At 53.3% G+C, this 22,466-nt stretch overlaps 1 protein-coding gene across 1 annotated transcript; it reads left to right on the top strand.

Moving 5' to 3' along the window:
* Positions 1–300: 300 nt before the first annotated feature.
* LOC139251732 (stromelysin-3-like) lies at positions 301–7,766 on the top strand. The gene is made up of 3 exons (XM_070873282.1): positions 301–532; positions 892–1,158; positions 5,959–7,766. Exons 1-3 carry the CDS (start codon positions 364–366, stop codon positions 6,090–6,092), a joined length of 570 nt encoding a protein of 189 aa, XP_070729383.1. The 5' UTR covers positions 301–363; the 3' UTR covers positions 6,093–7,766.
* The last annotated feature ends 14,700 nt before the right edge of the window (positions 7,767–22,466 follow it).

The following is a 22,466-nucleotide window of genomic DNA, read 5'->3' as shown; positions in this document are numbered from 1 at the left end:
GAGGGTGAGCCCGGGGTGTGGATGGGTGGGGGGAGGGGAGGGTGAGCCTGGGGTGTGAAGGGGAGGGGGGAGGGGAGGGTGAGCCCGGGGTGTGGATGGGTGGGGGGAGGGGAGGGTGAGCCTGGGGTGTGAACGGGAAGGGGTGGGGGGGGAGGGTGAGCCCGGGGTGTGAAGGGGAGGGGGGGGGAGGGGAGGGGAGGGTGAGCCCGGGGGGAGGCGAGGAGCGGGGGGAGGGTGAGCCCGGGGGGAGGCGAGGAGCGGGGGGTGGGGGGGGGAGGAGGGTGGTGAGCGGGAGCTGTGTAACTCTCACCAATTCACGGTTTGCAGCCCGATGCCTGTGACACCGACTTTGACGCCGTGTCGATGATCCGCGGAGAGCTGTTCTTTTTTAAATCCAAGTACGTGTGGCGACTGAGAGACCGCCACCTGCAGCCCGGGTACCCGGCCCTCGCCTCCCGGCACTGGTGGGCAATCCCCGACCACATCGACGCAGGCTTCGAGGACTCAGCCGGCAACTTCTGGTTCTTCCAAGGTTAGATTTCCCCTCGCATTTATTGTGTATATTCCCCCGCCCACCCGTTTGTAACCTCTCTTACTCCGAACCAGCTGGGAGGGGGTTGTTTATTTTTAAAATGCTGCGTGCATATGTGAAATGATGCATTTGGGCACAGACATACTGGTCATTGATGGGCCGGGGGGGACTATAGGTCAATGATGGGGAGGGGGGCGCTATTGGTCAGTCATGGGCCCGGAAGGTGAAAGGTCAGTGTTTATCCCGTCCCCCGACCAGTTTCCCCGCACCCGCTGCCCCCTCACCAAGACCTTGTTCTGTTGAGCACTGGCTCTGCTCCCATGAGTCTCAGCACCCTCACTGCCTCCATTTTGTTCCAGGCTTCAGTTACTGGATCTATGACGGAGAAAACCAAGTGTCGGGGCCCAAGTTGCTCTCCGAGCTGGGACTGTCTGCCGGGGAAGTCCAGGCGGCCCTAATGTGGGGCTTGGAACAGAATAAGAAGATCTATTTCTTTAAAGGAAGCGATTACTGGCGATTCAACATGGAGAAAGGGGGCGTTGCCCTGGACAGTGCCTACCCGCGGAGTATCATGGACTGGCGAGGGATCCCCGCCCACATCGACGGAGCATTCGAGGACCAGTATGGTAAGCTGCCTTTGTGCTGGTGCCTGCACACTGTACTTGGGGGCTTTAGGCTTCCGACGCTCTAGGAACCTCTGCCAACTGGGGCAGGTGAAATCCTGTCGCCCAATCAACAGGCTTCTCATGTCATTTGCCCTCCCTCCCTTTCCTGAGGTGTTGACTCCTGTGGTGGTCCTATGGGCTGCTGCCCGCTCCCTCGTGAGGTGTTTAACGACGAGTGCCAAAGGGACATCACAGCTGAGCTGGACCCTTTCTCACATGATGCCCACACCTCTCTATCCAATTGCAGTACACCTACTGAGATCAGCTATCTCTCCACAGACAAGGGACACTGGCTGGGACCTTCCCTCATATCGTCAATTTCCACAGCTGTAGGGGGGCTTGTATCTACTGACCCACCAAACTATTGAAGGTCGAGGGCTTCACTCCCCCAGTTCCATGACCACCTGAGCAGCATCATTCTGATAGTTTAGTACAAAAGCCATGTTTTCTAATAACTGGCACATTCTGGGAGTCCCTTCCCCACACACTGTCCCGAGGAAGCCCCTTCCCCACACACACACTGCATTGTGGGAGCCCCTTCACCACACACTGCCCCGTGGGAGTCCCTTCCCCACACACACACTGCATTGTGGGAGCCCCTTCACCACACACACACTGCATTGTGGGAGCCCCTTCACCACACACTGCCCCGTGGGAGCCCCTTCACCACACACTGCCCCGTGGGAGCCCCTTCCCCACACACTGCATTGTGGGAGTCCCTTCACCACACACTGCATTGTGGGAGTCCCTTCACCACACACTGCCCCGTGGGAGCCCCTTCCCCACACACTGCATTGTGGGAGTCCCTTCACCACACACTGCCCCGTGGGAGTCCCTTCCCCACACACACACTGCATTGTGGGAGCCCCTTCCCCACACACACACTGCCCCGTGGGAGCCCCTTCACCACACACACACTGCCCCGTGGGAGCCCCTTCCCCACACACACACTGCATTGTGGGAGCCCCTTCACCACACACTGCATTGTGGGAGCCCCTTCCCCACACACACACTGCATTGTGGGAGCCCCTTCACCACACACTGCATTGTGGGAGCCCCTTCACCACACACTGCATTGTGGGAGCCCCTTCACCACACACTGCCCCGTGGGAGTCCCTTCATCACACACTGCATTGTGGGAGTCCCTTCACCACACACTGCATTGTGGGAACCCCTTCACCACACACTGCCCCGTGGGAACCCCTTCATCACACACTGCATTGTGGGAGTCCCTTCACCACACACTGCATTGTGGGAGTCCCTTCACCACACACTGCATTGTGGGAACCCCTTCACCACACACTGCCCCGTGGGAACCCCTTCATCACACACTGCATTGTGGGAGCCCCTTCACCACACACTGCCCCGTGGGAGTCCCTTCATCACACACTGCATTGTGGGAGTCCCTTCACCACACACTGCATTGTGGGAACCCCTTCACCACACACTGCCCCGTGGGAACCCCTTCATCACACACTGCATTGTGGGAGTCCCTTCACCACACACTGCATTGTGGGAGTCCCTTCACCACACACTGCCCCGTGGGAGTCCCTTCACCACACACTGCCCCGTGGGAGTCCCTTCACCACACACTGCCCCGTGGGAGTCCCTTCACCACACACTGCCCCGTGGGAGTCCCTTCACCACACACTGCCCCGTGGGAGTCCCTTCACCACACACTGCCCCGTGGGAGTCCCTTCACCACACACTGCCCCGTGGGAGTCCCTTCACCACACACTGCCCCGTGGGAGTCCCTTCACCACACACTGCCCCGTGGGAGTCCCTTCACCACACACTGCCCCGTGGGAACCCCTTCACCACACACTGCCCCGTGGGAACCCCTTCATCACACACTGCATTGTGGGAACCCCTTCACCACACACTGCCCCGTGGGAACCCCTTCACCACACACTGCATTGTGGGAGTCCCTTCACCACACACTGCCCCGTGGGAACCCCTTCACCACACACTGCCCCGTGGGAACCCCTTCACCACACACTGCCCCGTGGGAACCCCTTCACCACACACTGCATTGTGGGAGTCCCTTCACCACACACTGCATTGTGGGAACCCCTTCACCACACACTGCCCCGTGGGAACCCCTTCATCACACACTGCATTGTGGGAGTCCCTTCACCACACACTGCCCCGTGGGAACCCCTTCACCACACACTGCATTGTGGGAACCCCTTCACCACACACACTGCCCCGTGGGAACCCCTTCACCACACACTGCCCCGTGGGAACCCCTTCACCACACACTGCATTGTGGGAACCCCTTCACCACACACTGCATTGTGGGAGCCCCTTCACCACCACCTTCCCAAGGGCAATTATGGATGGGCAATAAATGCTGGCCTTGCCGTTGATGCCCACATTCCCAGATTGGAGTGGGGTGGTCCAGCCTGCTATGGTGTTCCTCAGGAGGAGAGATGTGGAGCAGCTCCATGGGAAGGAACAGGACAGCAGCTTCAGCCTGGGAGATGTAGCAAAGTTATGCGATCCCGGGATCTCATGATGTCCCCAGTTCCAGTTTCTGTTACTGCAGGTAGCATGCAAGCCAGTTTAAAGTCGATGAAGTCACTCTGGGAACGACGAGGACCTTCACTGTAGATGTCATTAGTGAGACCTGACTCCAGGATTGCCCTTTGCCACTTTGCAACATGTGGGCTAACATGGTGTTCCTGGTCTCCCAAAGGCTGCTACTTTTGCCTAAAGTGGCTGGAGGCAACACCTGGGAGTGCCCCTCCTGGGTCTAGGGGACCTCGGTCACATCAGGACACTCCTCCAGTATTGCTCCAATTCTGCTCACTCAAAGTCCGCAATACTGCTCCCTGGTAGTTGAGGGCTAGTTCCGTGATGAAGAAAGACTGGAGAGACGTGCTTTGAAAGGACACAACTGAGAAGACAAATTATCGGGGTCCATTGTAGATAATAAACACTATATCGAGGAGGTAAATCTGAAACATTACTTTAAAATAAACTCTGCCAGTCGGACAAAGGAGCAGCAGAAGGCAAATGCAGGCCTGCTGATATGGTCAACAAGGACTATATTCCCAGACAGAAGGTGAGAATCCTTCTCAAACACTGGATGCTTTGAGGGTTTCCCAGGTGCATGAGTTAGATGGGCCGAATGGCCTTCCTCACCCAATGGTATCCAATCCCGTGCTCATGTAAAGAATGACACATCGCATGGGTCATTTCAACACTCGACATCCCTGTTCAAAAGTTCTCTTGTCCATCAAATCCAGATTATTCATTAAATAGGCATTTGGCTGATAGATTTGTTGGCATGTTTTCTGGTGTAGAATTGTCTGAATCAACACCATTAAAGGAGAGCGTATATTAGAAGGTGTTATCCAGGCCCACATGCCATGTGGTACTGAGCCATGTGGACCAGCAGGTCTCTGGTCAGATAGCAGGGAGGTGAAATTGCCCCATTAGTGCTCCGGGATAACACACTGCAAGCCAGTTTGTGCCGGGCCCGGGAGGTTAGGGCTGTGATGACCCGCCCGTGCCACGCTCCACGGTAAGCGGCGCAGGCAACCGGCGATGACATCATGGCCGTGCGCGGCAGCCCCTCGCCGACGTCCCGCGTGTAGCCCAGTGCTCCCTTTGGGTGGCTGGCCCGGACTCGTGCTGCCGCAGTGTCCAGTGGCGGCCTGAGAGGGCGCAGCGGGGGAGGGGCATTGTAGCGCGACACGGAGCATGTGCGGAACGCTAGAGTCTGCGCCGGGCAGCCTTGGGACCATTGCAGAGCTCCGTGTCCTGTCCGGGGCAGTGGGGGAGGGATAAAAGCCCCGGCCTCCGCAGGTTCCCACCCACTCGAGGGGCGATCTCGCCCCCCCAGGACTCTGCAGTTAGCTGGAGTCAGTAAAAGTGACTGTGATGCTGAAGGACCTTTGTAAAAACCCAACTGGTTCACTAATGTGTAGCGGCGCAGAAAAGCTGCCGTCCTTACCCGGGTCTGGTCTACATGTGACTCCAGTCCCACACCAAAGTGGTTGAATCTTCACTGCCCTCGGCAGTGGCCCAGCCAGTCACTCAGTTGCAGCAAATCATTGAAGAAGGGCCACTACCACCTCATGGGGGGCAACACGTGATGGGCAGCCAATGCCCACATTGCCAGCAAAGGGCACCTCCCGACAATTATTTCTCAAATGTACGGATGCTGATCAACTGGCCTCACTAACACGACCCGTGCCCCATGGGCCCACTGACCCGTGCCCCGGGTGGGCCCACTGACCCGTGCCCCGGGTGGGCCCACTGACCCGTGCCCCGGGTGGGCCCACTGACCCGTGCCCCGGGTGGGCCGAGGTTATTGGGGGGTAGGAGAGTGAACAACAGGGAGAAGATGTGAAGAAACATGGTTGGAACGCTCTCTGGGTGTACTGAGAGTTGTCGATGTGCCATCCAGTAGCTCAGTGCAGTTGCGCCTGGTTCGATTCGACGGAAGCCCGGACCTTTGCCGTGGTGTTGGGGAGATACTGACTGGGGGTCAGTCTGTGCCCTGTGGGGGAGGGCCAGGCTGTGCTGGACTGGGGCCATTGCTAGGTCCAGGGGGTGACGGGGGGGAAAATTCACACCTTGAGCCAGGCTCTCGGCCCAATGTACCGGGGCGCGAACACCATACAAGCACAATTTGCTGGCCCGCTCTGCCTTTCACACCGTTGACACGGTAACAATGTTTATGGTGAATCACAACATGGAGCTACTCTGGGCCTTTATTTTTTGCGTGTTAACTCTGAGCTTTGTTGGCAGGTTATGCGTACTTTCTGCGAGGGCGATATTACTGGAAGTTTGACCCTGTGCAAGTGAAGGTACAGGAAGGCTACCCACGGCTGATCGGCCATGACTTCTTTGGATGCACCTCTTCCCCTCAGCCATACACATGACTCCGCAAGATGTTCAAGGCTGCTGCATCTTCTCTTGGAGATTGTTCCGAACCCGATTCTGTCACCTTCCTGTCTACCCTTCACTCTGGGGCTTTCCCACTTCCCCACTTACTTTCCTGGGATTTCTTTCTGGACAATGATCCAGAGTTGGGTTGAACCTCAGCATACGGCAAGATGGAAGGAAGAGTTGGCACAAGTGTGCGATTGTTTGGCCCCGTAGTCTGGAATGAATGATGGCCCCATCTGTTTAGCATAGCTGCTCCTCTCTACGCAACATAGTACAGTACCATTGTTCTGGAAGGCCTCAGGACTGCCCCTCGGAAGAAAGCTAATATAGAACAGGTATCTGGCCACCCCTACAACTTGGCAGAGCCCTTTGCGTTGTCTGTATCACTCGATACATTCTGGGCCATGGCAATATTTTAATGGCGGGAGAAACTTTACCTTTGATGGAGGCGTAGCCTGGCCAGTCACTGATTACTCCCATAGCAACATAGAGGTCATTCAGGGTCAGGGGTGACGTGGGGATGGGCGCTGGCCATCATATTGGAGCCCATAGGCTGCTCAAAGGGTTGCCATGTGTTCAGTCCCACTGGGCAGGAATCCAGGCCAATATCGGCTAACTCGCCCTGTGTGGTAACGGCCAGGTTGTCGGAAGAACAAAGTCACTTTGTAGAGAAGTGATGAGACACAGGGGTTGTCCAGTGTCCGCATGTTAAACTGCCCAGAAATCTGACTGGCTTCTGAAACCGAATGATGTAAAGAGGTTGAATTGTGCGCCCAGTGGGTGTTTGCTGCCCGTGTATGGTGCTAAACCGCACAGACCCGTAAGTTGCAGGTTCGACCCCGGGGCTGTGCCCAGGTTCAAGCCGCAAGTGGCTCCAACTCACATTTTCTCCAATAACAAATCGTCCAGTTATAACTTTCACCCACAACATGGTAACGGGCCGCTCCCACACCTCCCCGTGACCCTGTTTAATGGTCCCACGTTTGATTCACATTGTTCTTCAATGTGGACTTTTTCTTTAGCTTAAAGTTTCTCTCCAAATAGTGATGGGCTGGTGCTGGGTCCTGTTCCCCCAGCACCCGCAGCCCTCACTCAAACGGCCATTCTTCACACGTGAGTCCAGGCACAGAGTGCCAGCAGTGTATCCGACTGTGGGAGCCATCACAGCCCGCTCTCGCCTTCTCCCCCCGCCCTCAGCCATTTCCCCTCGCCCCTCGTCCCTGCCATGGGCTGTGTTGATTGAGACCCCGGGAAAGATGGGTTGGTATGGAAGGTAGCTGGGTGTGTGTTGATTGACATGGTGAAGATGCAGAGAGGGAGGAGGATGTGGGGTGTGGAACCTGCAGTGCCGGCCCGGTATTTCCCAACAGCCTAAGGTCAATGGTTTGTCTCCTATCTGGTTACGGAAGGCTTTGCTGCAAATGCCAGATTTCTGTCACTGTCGGGACAAACTGTTTCTGTCTGGGATGTTCCCAAGTGCGGCGTGCATACAAATGTTAAACGTATTGTGATTGGCTCTCTGATGGACATGTGATTGCGGCCTCCCACAACAGACTTGGGTTGGGCTGAGTCGCAGCCCTGCAGCTCAACAACATTCTCCCTCTCAACACTGCTCTGGAACAACAATTGTTTTTATATTTTTGACAATAAATCATGTTTTCTACACACTTCCATAATTTATTTTAGTTGTGACTCTGTCTCTTGCCCATCGCACTCCCAGGGCTTGGCTTCCGCGAGCATGCACTGCAGCCGGCCCCCGGCCCCTGGCTCCAGACAGGGTGGGCAAGGTGATCCCACTCCCAGCAGCTGATGGAGCAGTTATCCCTCCTCTGCCTCACTGGGGCGAATTGTCAGCTGGGCTCCCTGCCCCCAGCATCCCATGCCCCTGCTGAAAGGTGGGGGTGTGGACCCGGCTAAGTGCGGGACAGCGCTGCCCTCTGTAATGGCATTCATTGTCAAGGCTGACGTGCAGAGATGCTGTTGGAGGTACCAAGGGCCTGCTCGATAGCACTGACAGTAACTCAGTGGACCCTCCGTCAATAGGAACTAAGGAGCTCTACACGCGGAGTCCAAGGGTTCTGCTGCCAAAGAGTTGGAAAGAGTACCACATAATAGACTTAGAAGCAACATTAAAGCTCAAGGGATTAAAGGGACGGTGGCAGTGTGGATATAAAATTGGTTAAGGGACAGGAAGCAGAGAATAGTGGTGACTGGACGATTTTCAGACTGGAAGGGAGTACGCAGTGGTATTCCCCAGGGGTGAGTGTTAGGACCACTGCTCACTGTGACGTACATTAATGACCTGGACTTGGGTATACAGGGTATAATTTCAAAGTTTGCAGATGGCATGAAACTGAGAAATGTAGTGAACAATGAGGATAGTAGCAGACTACAGAAAGACATCAGGCTAGAATTTCCACAAAACCCTCCACCTCCGGATTGCTGCCTAAAAACATCGCTAAGATTCTTAAATTAACAAAAAAGGAGAAAATGGATCTTGCCGCAGATTCTCTGTGCTTAAACGCGATCCTGGGCAAATTGGACAGCTCTAACGGTTGGGCCGACGGAGGGGGGAAACACACAAATATTTTAAAAGAAAAAATAAATAAAAAATAGAAAACATTCTCAGGATCCTTTTTAACTTAATCGCTGTAAAAGAATGATTAAAAAAAACCTTTAACTTTCTTTGCAAGGGTACGTACTGACCGCCCTGCTCCGGCAGCTCAATGTTACCGACGGGTCAGCACAGAGCCCAAGCTCGGGTGGTGACTGTTTATTCGGTGATGCACGCCCGGCGGTCCGCTCACCGTATTTCGAAACCGCTGGCGGAAGTCTTTGTGAAACGGAATGGAAACTTTCGGCAGGTGGGTTTTCTGCCGAAAACGAGCAGTACCGCCGAGAAAAGCGGTGGCAATGGAATGGGAATTCTAGCCCTATATATAGACAGGATGGTGATATAGGCAAACCATGGCAGATGAAATTTAACACAGCTAAGTGTGAAGTGATATAGTATGGGAGGAAGGATGAGGAGAGGCAGTTTTAAAGGAACAGGGAGACCTGGGGTGTATGTAGACAAATCTCTGAAGCTGGCAGCACAAGTTGAGAAGGCGGGTAAAAAAAAGTATAAGGGATCCTTACTTTATTAATGGAGGACTAGAGAACAAAAGCAAGGACATTATGCAAAAACTTTGTCAAACACTGCTTCGGCCCCAGCTGGAGTATTGTGTCCAATTCTGGACACTGCACTTTAGGAAGGATGTCAAGGCCTTGGAGAGTTTGCAGAAAAGATTTACTGAAATGGTTCCCGGGATAAGGGATTGGGTTATCTGGAGAAGCTGGGGTTGTTCTCCTTCGAGCAAAGAAGGTTAAGGGAGGTGTTCAAAATCATGAATGTTTTTGATGCAGTAAATAAGGAGTAGCTGTTTCCAGTGGCAGACGGGTCGGTAACCAGAGGACACCGATTTAAGGTGATTGGTAAAAGCACCAGAGGTGAGATGAGGTCAAAGAATGTACACTGAGTTATAGTGATCTGGGATGCATTGCCCGAGAGGGTGGTGGGAGCAGATTCAATAATAATTTTCAAAGGGGAATTGGATAAATACTTGAACAGGAAACATTTGCGGGGAGTGGGATTAATGGAATCACTACCAAAGAGCCGGCACAGGCACGATGGACCCAATGGCCTCCTGTGCTGTATCATTCTGTGATTCTAATTCTCACAACGTTCCGTGGTGGGATCTGAACTCACAATCTCCGAGTTGCTAGGCGACTGTAACCTTGTACAGTGTTATGGGAAAGATTAAGGGAATTGGGTCATAAAAACATAGAAAATAGGTGCAGGAGTAGGCCATTCGGCCCTTTGAGCCTACACCACTATTCAATATGATCATGGCTGATCATTCACCTCAGTACCCCTTTCCTGCCTTCTCTCCATACCCCTTGATCCCTTTAGCTGTAAGGGCCACATCTAATTCCTTTTTGCACATATCCAACGAACTGGACTCAACAACTTTCTGTGGTAGAGAATTCCACAGGTTCACAATTCTCTGAGTGAAGAAGTTTCTCCTCATCTCGGTCCTAAATGGCTTACCCCTTATCCTTAAACTGTGACCCCTGGTTCTGGACTTCCCCAACATCAGGAACATTCTTCCTGCATCTAACCTGTCCAATCCCGTCAGAAATTTATATGCTTCTATGAGATCCCCTCTCATTCTTCTAAATTCCAGTGAATATAAGCTTAGTCGATCCAGTCTTTCTCCATATGTCAGTCCTGCCATCCTGGGAATCAGTCTGGTGAACCTTCGCTGCACTCCCTCTATAGCAAGAATGTCCTTCCTCAGATTAGGAGACCAAAACTGCACACAATACTCAAGGTGTGGTCTCACCAAGGCTCTGTACAACTGCAGCAAGACCTCCCTGCTCCTATACTCAAATCCTCTCGCTATGAAGGCCAACATGCTATTTGCCTTCTTCACTGCCTGCTGTACCTGCATGCCAACTTTCAATGACTGATGTACCATGACACCCAGGTCTCGTTGCACCACCCCTTTTCCTGCAGCCTCTTAGCATCCTCCTCACAGCTCACACCGCCACCCAGCTTAGTGTCATCTGCAAACTTGGAGATATTACATTCAATTCCTTCATCTAAATCATTAATATATATTGTAAATAGCTGGAGTCCTCGCACTGAACCTTGCGGTACCCCACTAGTCACAACCTGCCATTCTGAAAAGGACCCATTTATTCCACTCTCTGCTTCCTGTCTGCCAACCAGTTCTCTATCCACGTCAATACATTACCCTCAATACCATATGCCTTAATTTTGCACTCTAATCTCTTGTGTGGGACCTTGACAAAAGCCTTTTGAAAGTCCAAATACACCACATCCACTGGTTCTCCTTTGTCCACTCTTCCAGTTACACCCTCAAAAAATCCCAAAATAGGTCGGGAAAAAGACTTCACGGTGATTCAATAGAGGCTTCAGGAGCGGGTTGGACAAGAACGATCCAGGCAAGGGGTCCCAGTGGTGGTGGGCTCCAGTGACAGAGGACATTGGTGGGACACTGGGAATAAGGAGGGATGGTCGTGGAACCTTTTCATACAAAGGATAACAGAACTGAGGGGCATCTGTAAAGTGAAGATCAGAAGTCAACTATTGATTGGGTCGGCATAGAGAAGATGTTTCCACTTGTGATGGAGTCCAAGACCAGGAGCCATCAATATAAGATAGCTACTAATAAATACAGAAAAACTCACGTTGGAATATGGAACCTGCTCCCAAGTGGAGTGGTTGAGGTGACTAGTATAGATTCATTTATGGGGAAATTAGATGAGGGACAAAGGAATAGAAGGTTTATACAATCATGGAAACTTACAGCATGGAAGGAGGCCATTTTGGCCCATCATGTCCATGCTGGCCGACCAAGAGCTATCCAGCCTAATCCCACTTTCCAGCTCTAGGTCCGTAGCCCTGCAGGTAATAGCACTTCAGGTGCATATCCAAGTATTTTTAAAATGTGGTGAGGGTTTCTGCCTCTACCACCCTTTCAGGCAGTGAGTTCCGGACCCCCACCACCCTCTGGGTGAAGAAATTCCCCCTCAAATCCCCTCTAAACCTCCTCCCAATTACTTTAAATCTATGCTCCCTCTGCCAAGGGAAACAGGTTCTTTCTATCCACTCTATCCAGGCCCCTCATAATTTTATACACTTCAATCAGGACTCCCCTTTGCCTCCTCTGTTCCAAAGAAAACAGAACCAGCATCTCCAATCTTTCCTCATAGCCAATTCTCCAGTCCAGGCAACATTTTTGTAAATCTCCTCTGCACCCTTTCCAGTGCAATCACATCTTTCCTGTAATGTGGTGACCAGAACTGCACACAGTACTCCAGCTGTGGCCTAACCAGTGTTTTATACAGTTCAAGCACAACCTCCTTGCTCTTGTATTCCATGCATTGACTAATAAAGGCAAGTATTCCATATGTCTCCCTAACCACCTTATCTACCTGGCCTGCTACCTTCAGGGATCTGTGGACATTCACTCCAAGGTCCCTTTGTTCCGCTACACTTTTCAGTATCCTACCATTTAATGTGTATTCCCTTGCCTTGTTAGCCCTCCCCAAATGCATTACCTCACACTTCTCGGATTGAATTCCATTTGGCACTGTTCTGCCCACCTGACCAGTACATTGATATCTTCTTGCTGTCCACAGCTTTCTTCTTCATTATCAACCACACAACCTATTTTAGTGTAATCTGCAAACGTCTTAATCATTGATATATACCACAAAAAGCAATGGACCCAGTACTGAGCCCTGCGGAACCCCACTGGATACAGCCTTCCAGTCACAAAAACGTCTCTCAACCATTAACCTTTGCTTCCTGCCTCTGAGCCAATTTTGGATCCAACTTGCCACTTTGTCCTGGATCCCATGGGCTTTTACTTTCATGACCAGTCTGCCATGTGGAACCTTATCTAAAGCTTTGCTAAAATCCATGTGCACTACATCGTACGCACTACCTTCATCGACCCTCCTTGTTACCTCCTCAAAAAATTCAATCAAATTAGTCAGACATGACCTTCCCTTAACAAATCCATGCTGATTGTCATTGATTAATCCAAGTCTTTCCAAATGAAGATCTATCCTGTCCCTCAAAATTTTTTTCAATAATTTTCCCACCACTGAGGTTAGGCTGACTGGCCTGCAATTACTCAGTCTATCCCTTTCTCCATTCTTAAACAAAGGTACAACATTAGCAGTCCTCCAGTCCACTGGCACCACATCTGTAGCAAGAGAGGATTGGAAATTGATGGTCAAAGCCTCTGCTATTTCCTCTTTTGCTTCTCTTAACAGCCTGGGATACATTTCATCTGGGCCTGGAGATTTATCCAATTTCAAAGCTGCTAAACCCCTTAATACTTCCTCTCTCACAATGTTTATCTCGTATAATATTTCTGTTATATATGTAAACCTGTAAATACAATGTTTAACCACCAGAGGGCTCATCCCCTGGAGTCCCAAGAGATCCCACAATCCCTTTGGAGCACCTGTACATAAGAAGGCCTCACAGGTTGGAGAGACACTCTGGAGACCTGTAATAAAGGACTAAGGTCACACATTACTTTGAGCTCACAGTATCTGGTCAGATTCTTTATTCAAGAGATAACAATTTCACACTCCTCCTCCCTCATTGCAATGTCTGCATCGCCCCTCTCTTTTGTGAAAACAGATGCAAAGTATTCATTGAGAATCATACCCACGTCTTCTGCCTCCACACACTGATTTCCTTTATGGTCTCTAATAGGCCCCACTCTTTCTCTAGTTATCCTCTTGCTCTTAATGTATTTATAAAACCTGATTTTATAAATACATTCCCTGATTTTACTTGCTAATATTCTTTCATGCTCTCATTTTGCTTTCCTGATATATTTTTTTAATTGCACCCCTGCATTTCTTATACTGGTCTAGAGTTTCTGCAGTATTGAGCCCTTGGTATCTGTCATAAGCTTCCCTTTTTTTCTTTATCCTAACCTGTATGTCCCTTGACATCCTGGGGGGTCTAGATTTGACCCCACCCTTTTGCTTTAATGGAACATACTTGTTCTGAACCCTCAGGATCTCCTCCTTGAATGCCTCCCACTGCTCTGACACTGATTTACCATCAAGTAGCTGTTTCCAGTCCACTATGGCTAAATCACATCTCAGCCTAGCAAAATTGGCTTTACCCTAATTGAGAACTTTTATTCCTGGTCCCCCTTTGTCCTTTTCCATAACTACCCTAAATCTCACTGAATTATGATCACGAGCAGCAAAATGCTCTCCCACTGATACTCCTTCCACGTGCCCAAAACCAAGTCCAGAACCGCCCTCTCCCTTGTTGGGCTTGATACATACTGGCTAAAGAATTCTCCTGAATGCATTTCAGGAATTCCGCACCCTCTACCATTCACGCTACATTTTTCCCAGGGTTATATTGATAGGGCGAGATGTAGTAAGGTGGGAGGAGGCTCGTGCGGAGCATAAAGACCAGCATAGACCAGTTGGGCCGAATAGCTTGTTTCTGAGCTGTAAATACGATATAATTCTATGTAAGTCCAGACCCCAGCTTTCCCTTGTCTTCAGAAGATAATTGAAGCACACGGTATAACTGGGGTCAAACAGGATGAGATTCTGGTGAGAGCAGGGATTGAGATCAACAAAATAGGGATGAACTTGTTTGGATTAACTGCCCTTTCCTGTCTGTAAAATATTGTTAAATTGTGAACATGAAAATGTTAAATGTTAAATGATCAGAAATGTGTTTTTCTCTTCAATTTGTGTGTTGAGCAAACAGTAACTGTCTCGATTCTCTGTGCCACTCTATCCCATTGCCTTCTCACTTACCATCCCCACTCATCATCTGACCCAACACGCTCTGTTATAATGATACCATTCTCCCATTCCACAGCATCCCTCACATCACCAGCCTCCAGGGCTCAAAACCTACCATTGTCTTCAACTTTGCCTCGATCTCTGCATTTTAAAATTTGTTCCGTCGATGATTGACACTGAAAAGCCGGTGTTTATTGCCGATGCTCACCTTCCCCAGGGGCATCGGGGGCTAGACCCCCAGTGAGGGACAGGAATCACACCCAGTGAGGGACAGGAGTCATGTAGTGAGGGACAGGAGCCACGTAGTGAGGGACAGGAGACACACCCAGCGAGGGACAGGAGACACACCCAACAAGGGACAGGAGTCACACCCAGTGAGGGACAGGAGTCACACCCAGTGAGGGACAGGAGTCACACCCAGTGAGGGGCAGGAGACACACCCAGTGAGGGACAGGAGTCACGTAGTGAGAGACAAGAGTCACGTAGTGAGGGACAAGAGTCACACCCAGTGAGGGACAGGAGTCACACCCAGTGAGGGACAGGAGTCACATGTAGTGAGGGACAGGTGACACACACAGTGAGGGACAGGAGTCACACCCAATGAGGGACAGGAGTCACACCCAGTGAGGGACAGGAGTCACACCCAGTGAGGATAGGAGTCACATGTAGTGAGAGACAGGAGTCATGTAGTGAGGGACAGGAGTCACACCCAGTGAGGACAGGAGTTACATGTAGTGAGGGACAGGAGTCACACCCAGTGAGGGACAGGAGTCACACCCAGTGAGGACAGGAGTCACATGTAGTGAGGGGCAGGAGTCACATGTAGTGAGGGACAGAAGTCACACCCAGTGAGGATAGGAGTCACATGTAGTGAGGGACAGGAGTCACTCCCAGTGAGGACAGGAGTCACATGTAGTGAGGGACAGGAGTCACACCCAGTGAGGGACAGGAGTCACACCCAGTGAGGACAGGAGTCACATGTAGTGAGGGACAGGAGTCACACTCAGTGAGGATAGGAGTCACATGTAGTGAGGGACAGGAGTCATGTAGTGAGGGACAGGAGTCACATGTAGTGAGGGACAGGAGTCACACCCAGTGAGGGACAGGAGTCACACCCAGTGAGGACAGGAGTCACATGTAGTGAGGGACAGGAGTCACATGTAGTGAGGGACAGGAGTCACACCCAGTGAGGACAGGAGTCACATGTAGTGAGGGACAGGAGTCACACCCAGTGAGGGACAGAAGTCACACCCAGTGAGGGGCAGGAGTCACATGTAGTGAGGGACAGGAGTCACACCCAGTGAGGGACAGAAGTCACACCCAGTGAGGGACAGGAGTCACACCCAGTGACGGACAGGAGTCACGTAGTGAGGGACAGGAATCACAACCAGTGAGGGACAGGAGACACACCCAGTGAGGGACAGGAGTCACATGTAGTGAGGGACAGGAGTCACACCCAGTGAGGGACAGGTGACACACCCAGTGAGGGACAGGAGTCACAACCAGTGAGGGACGGGAGTCACATGTAGTGAGGGACAAGAGTCACACCCAGTGAGGGACAGGAGACACACCCAGTGAGGGACAGGAGTCACACCCAGTGAGGGCCAGGAGTCACATGTAGTGAGGGACAGGAGCCACACCCAGTGAGGGACAGGAGTCACACCCAGTGAAGGACAGGAGTCACGTAGTGAGGGACAGGAGTCACAACCAGTGAGGGACAGGAGTCACGTAGTGAGGGACAGGAGTCACAACCAGTGAGGAACAGGAGACACACCCAGTGAGGGACAGGAGACACACCCAGTGAGGATAGGAGTCACATGTAGTGAGGGACAGGAGTCATGTAGTGAGGGACAGGAGTCACACCCAGTGAGGGACAGGAGTCACGTAGTGAGGGACAGGAGACACACCCAGTGAGGGACAGGAGTCACATGGAGTGAGGGCAGGAGTCACACCCAGTGAGGGACAGGAGACACACCCAGTGAGGGACAGGAGTCACATGTAGTGAGGGACAGGAGTCACACCCAGTGAGGGACAGGAGACACACCCAGTGAGGGACAGGAGTCACACCCAGTGAGGGACAGGACACACACCCAGTGAGGGACAGGAGTCATGTAGTGAGGGACAGGAGTCACAGCCAGTGAGGGACAGGAGTCACGTATTGAGGGACAGGAGTCACAACCAGTGAGGGACAGGAGTCACGTAGTGAGGGACAGGAGTCACACCCAGTGAGGGATAGGAGTCACACCCAGTGAGGGACAGGAGTCACACCCAGTGAGGGACAGGAGTCACGTAGTGAGGGACAGGAGTCACACACAGTGAGGGACAGGAGTCACACCCAGTGAGGGACATGAGACACACCCAGTGAGGGACAGGAGTCACACCCAGTGAGGGACAGGAGACACATGTAGTGAGGGACAGGAGACACACCCAGTGAGGACAGCAGTCACATGTAGTGAGGGACAGGAGTCACATCCAGTGAGGGACAGGAGTCACACCCAGTGAGGGACAGGAGTCACACCCAGTGAGGGACAGGAGACACACCCAGTGAGGACAGGAGTCACATGTAGTGAGGGACAGGAGTCATGTAGTGAGGGACAGGAGTCACACCCAGTGAGGGACAGGAGTCAAATGTCGTGAGGGACAGGAGTCACGTAGTGAGGGACAGGAGTCACACCCAGTGAGGGACAGGAGTCACATGTAGTGAGGAACAGGAGTCACACCCAGTGAGGGACAGGAGTCACACCCAGTGAGGGACAGGAGTCACATGTAGTGAGGGACAGGAGTCACACCCAGTGAGGGACAGGAGTCACACCCAGTGAGGATAGGAGTCACATGTAGTGAGAGACAGGAGTCATGTAGTGAGGGACAGGAGACACACCCAGTGAGGACAGGAGTTACATGTAGTGAGGGACAGGAATCACACCCAGTGAAGGACAGGAGTCACACCCAGTGAGGGACAGGAGTCACACCCAGTGAGGACAGGAGTCACATGTAGTGAGGGACAGGAGTCACACCCAGTGAGGGACAGGAGTCACACCCAGTGAGGACAGGAGTCACATGTAGTGAGGGACAGGAGTCACATGTAGTGAGGGACAGGAGTCACACTCAGTGAGGATAGGAGTCACATGTAGTGAGGGACAGGAGTCATGTAGTGAGGGACAGGAGTCACATGTAGTGAGGGACAGGAGTCACACCCAGTGAGGGACAGGAGTCACACCCAGTGAGGACAGGAGTCACATGTAGTGAGGGACAGGAGTCACACCCAGTGAGGGACAGGAGTCACACCCAGTGAGGGACAGAAGTCACACCCAGTGAGGGGCAGGAGTCACATGTAGTGAGGGACAGGAGTCACACCCAGTGAGGGACAGAAGTCACACCCAGTGAGGGACAGGAGTCACACCCAGTGACGGACAGGAGTCACGTAGTGAGGGACAGGAGTCACAACCAGTGAGGGACAGGAGTCACAACCAGTGAGGGACGGGAGTCACATGTAGTGAGGGACAGGAGTCACACCCAGTGAGGGACAGGAGACACACCCAGTGAGGGACAGGAGTCACACCCAGTGAGGGCCAGGAGTCACATGTAGTGAGGGACAGGAGTCACACCCATTGAGGGACAGGAGTCACACCCAGTGAAGGACAGGAGTCACGTAGTGAGGGACAGGAGTCACAACCAGTGAGGGACAGGAGTCACGTAGTGAGGGACAGGAGTCACAACCAGTGAGGGACAGGAGACACACCCAGTGAGGGACAGGAGACACACCCAGTGAGGATAGGAGTCACATGTAGTGAGGGACAGGAGTCATGTAGTGAGGGACAGGAGTCACACCCAGTGAGGGACAGGAGTCACGTAGTGAGGGACAGGAGTCATGTAGTGAGGGACAGGAGACACACCCAGTGAGGGACAGGAGTCACATGGAGTGAGGGACAGGAGTCACACCCAGTGAGGGACAGGAGACACACCCAGTGAGGGACAGGAGTCACATGTAGTGAGGGACAGGAGTCACACCCAGTGAGGGACAGGAGACACACCCAGTGAGGGACAGGAGTCACACCCAGTGAGGGACAGGACACACACCCAGTGAGGGACAGGAGTCACACCCAGTGAGGGACAGGAGTCATGTAGTGAGGGACAGGAGTCACACCCAGTGAGGGACAGGAGTCACGTATTGAGGGACAGGAGTCACAACCAGTGAGGGACAGGAGTCACGTAGTGAGGGACAGGAGTCACACCCAGTGAGGGACAGGAGTCACACCCAGTGAGGGACAGGAGTCACACCCAGTGAGGGACAGGAGACACACCCAGTGAGGGACAGGAGTCACGCAGTGAGGGACAGGAGTCACACACAGTGAGGGACAGGAGTCACACCCAGTGAGGGACATGAGACACACCCAGTGAGGGACAGGAGTCACACCTAGTGAGGGACAGGAGACACATGTAGTGAGGGACAGGAGACACACCCAGTGAGGACAGGAGTCACATGTAGTGAGGGACAGGAGTCACATCCAGTGAGGGACAGGAGTCACACCCAGTGAGGGACAGGAGTCACACCCAGTGAGGGACAGGAGACACACCCAGTGAGGACAGGAGTCACATGTAGTGAGGGACAGGAGTCATGTAGTGAGGGACAGGAGTCACACCCAGTGAGGGACAGGAGTCACACCCAGTGAGGGACAGGAGTCACATGTAGTGAGGGACAGGAGTCACATCCAGTGAGGGACAGGAGTCACACCCAGTGAGGGACAGGAGACACATGTAGTGAGGAACAGGAGACACACCCAGCGAGGACAGGAGTCACATGTAGTGAGGGACAGGCGTCACTCCCAGTGAGGACAGGAGTCACGTAGTGAGGGACAGGAGTCACATGTAGTGAGGGACAGGCGTCACTCCCAGTGAGGACAGGAGTCACATCCAGTGAGGGACAGGAGTCACACCCAGTGAGGGACAGAAGTCACACCCAGTGAGGACAGGAGTCACATGTAGTGAGGAACAGGAGTCACACCCAGTGAGGGACAGGAGTCACATGTAGTGAGGGACAGGCGTCACTCCCAGTGAGGACAGGAGTCACGTAGTGAGGGACAGGAGTCACACCCAGTGAGGGACAGGAGACACACCCAGTGAGGGACAGGAGACACACCCAGTGAGGGACAGGAGTCACACCCAGTGAGGGACAGGAGTCACATGTAGAAAGGGACAGGAGTCACTCCCAGTGAGGACAGGAGCCACGTAGTGAGGGACAGGAGTCACACCCAGTGAGGGCCAGGAGACACACCCAGTGAGGGACAGGAGACACACCCAGTGAGGGACAGGAGACACACCCAGTGAGGGACAGGAGACACACCCAGTGAGGGACAGGAGACACACCCAGTGAGGGACAGGAGTCACACCCAGTGAGGGACAGGTGACACACCCAGTGAAGGAAAGGAGTCACACCCAGTGAGGGACAGGAGACACACCCAGTGAGGGACAGGAGTCACACCCAGTAAGGACAAGAGTCACATGTTGTGAGGGACAGGAGACACACCCAGTGAGGAAAGGAGTCACATGTAGTGAGGACAGGAGTCACATGTTGTGAGGGACAGGAGACACACCCAGTGAGGAAAGGAGTCACACCCAGTGAGGACAGGATTCACATGTAGTGAGGGACAGAAGTCACACCCAGTGAGGGACAGGAGTCACACTCAGTGAGGGACAGGAGACACACCCAGTGAGGGACAGGAGTCACACCCAGTGAGGGACAGGAGACACACCCAGTGAGGGACAGGAGTCACACCCAGTGATGGACAGGAGTCACACCCAGTGAGGGACAGGAGTCACGTAGTGAGGGACAGGAGTCACACCCAGTGAAGGACAGGAGTCACACTCAGTGAGGGACAGGAGACACACCCAGTGAGGGACAGGAGTCACACTCAGTGAGGGACAGGAGACACACCCAGTGAGGGACAGGAGTCACACCCAGTGAGGGACAGGAGTCACACCCAGTGAGGGACAGGAGTCACACCCAGTGAGGGACAGGAGTCACGTAGTGAGGGACAGGAGTCACACCCAGTGAGGGACAGGAGACACACGCAGTGAGGGACAGGAGTCACACCCAATGACGACAAGAGTCACATGTTGTGAGGGACAGGAGACACACCCAGTGAGGGACAGGAGTCACATGTAGTGAGGGACAGGAGTCACGTAGTGAGGGACAGGAGTGACTCCCAGCGAGGGACAGTAGACACACACAGTGAGGACAGGAATCACATGAAGTGAGGGACAGGTGACACACCCAGTGAGGGACAGGAGTCACACCCAGTGAGGGACAGGAGACACACCCAGTGAGGGACAGGAGACACACTCAGTGAGGGACAGGAGTCACACCAAGTGAGGGACAGGAGACACACCCAGTGAGGGACAGGAGACACACACAGTGAGGGACAGGAGTCACATGTAGTGAGGGACAGGAGTCACATCCAGTGAGGGACAGGAGACACACCCAGTGAGGGACAGGAGACACACCCAGTGAGGGACAGGAGACACACCCAGTGAGGGACAGGAGTCACACCCAGTGAGGGACAGGAGACACACCCAGTGAGGGACAGGAGTCACACCCAGTGAGGGACAGGAGACACACCCGGTGAGCGGCAGGAGTCACACCCAGTGAGGGACAGGAGTCACACCCAGTGAGGGACAGGAGACACACCCAGTGAGGACAGGAGTCACACCCAGTGAGGGACAGGAGTCACATGTAGTGAGGGACAGGAGTCACACCCAGTGAGGGACAGGAGTCACACCCAGTGAAGGACAGGAGTCACACGCATTGAGGGACAGGAGACACACCCAGTGAGGACAGGAGTCACATGTAGTGAGGGACAGGAGACACACCCAGTGAGGGACAGGAGTCACACCCAGTGAGGGACAGGAGTCACACCCAGTGAGGACAGGAGTCACACGTAGTGAGGGACAGGAGTCATATGTAGTGAGGGACAGGAGTCACACCCAGGGAAGGACAGGAGTCACACCCAGTGAGGGACAGAAGTAACACCCAGCGAGGACAGGAGTCACATGTAGTGAGGGACAGGAGACACACCCAGTGAAGGACAGGAGTCACACCCAGTGAGGGACAGGAGTCACACCCAGTGAGGACAGGAGTCACATGTAGTGAGGGACAGGAGACACACCCAGTGAAGGACAGGAGTCACACCCAGTGAGGGACAGGAGTCACACCCAGCGAGGACAGGAGTCACATGTAGTGAGGGACAGGAGACACACCCAGTGAAGGACAGGAGTCACACCCAGTGAGGGACAGGAGTCACACCCAGTGAAGGACAGGAGTCACACCCAGTGAGGGACAGGAGTCATAACCAGTGAGTGACAGGAGACACACCCAGTGAGGGACAGGAGTCACACCCAGGGAGGGACAGCAGAAACACCCAGTGAGGGACAGGAATCACACCCAGTGAGGACAGGAGTCACATGTAGTGAGGGACAGGAGTCACATCCAGTGAGGGACAGGAGTCACACCCAGTGAGGGACAGGAGACACACCCAGTGAGGGACAGGAGTCACATGTAGTGAGGGACAGGAGTCATATGTAGTGAGGGACAGGAGTCACACCCAGTGAAGGACAGGAGTCACACGCAGTGAGGGACAGGAGACACACCCAGTGAGGACAGGAGTCACATGTAGTGAGGGACAGGAGACACACCCAGTGAGGGACAGGAGTCACACCCAGTGAGGGACAGGAATCACACCCAGTGAGGGACAGGAGTCACACCCAGTGAGGAGAGGAGTCACATGTAGTGAGGGACAGGAGACACACCCAGTGAAGGACAGGAGTCTCACCCAGTGAGGGACAGGAGTCACACCCAGTGAGGGACAGGAGTCACACCCAGTGAGGGACAGGAGTCACATCCAGTGAGGGACAGGAGTCACACCCATTGAGGACAGGAGTCACACCCAGTGAGGGACAGGAGTCACACCCAGTGAGGGACAGGAGTCACACCCAGTGATGGA

The sequence above is a fragment of the Pristiophorus japonicus genome, unplaced genomic scaffold, assembly GCF_044704955.1.
Source record: "Pristiophorus japonicus isolate sPriJap1 unplaced genomic scaffold, sPriJap1.hap1 HAP1_SCAFFOLD_435, whole genome shotgun sequence".
Taxonomy (NCBI): domain Eukaryota; kingdom Metazoa; phylum Chordata; class Chondrichthyes; family Pristiophoridae; genus Pristiophorus; species Pristiophorus japonicus.
The sequence above is the reverse complement of the archived record's forward strand: the minus strand, read 5'-3'. Positions and strand labels throughout refer to the sequence as shown.

Bases quoted from the DNA above. Each gene is read 5' to 3' on its own strand.
- LOC139251732 (XM_070873282.1), top strand. From the start codon at position 364: ATGATCCGCGGAGAGCTGTTCTTTTTTAAATCCAAGTACGTGTGGCGA. The intron at 533-891 runs GTTAGATTTCCC...ATTTTGTTCCAG, and splicing joins CAACTTCTGGTTCTTCCAAG to GCTTCAGTTACTGGATCTAT. The intron at 1,159-5,958 runs GTAAGCTGCCTT...CTTTGTTGGCAG, and splicing joins AGCATTCGAGGACCAGTATG to GTTATGCGTACTTTCTGCGA.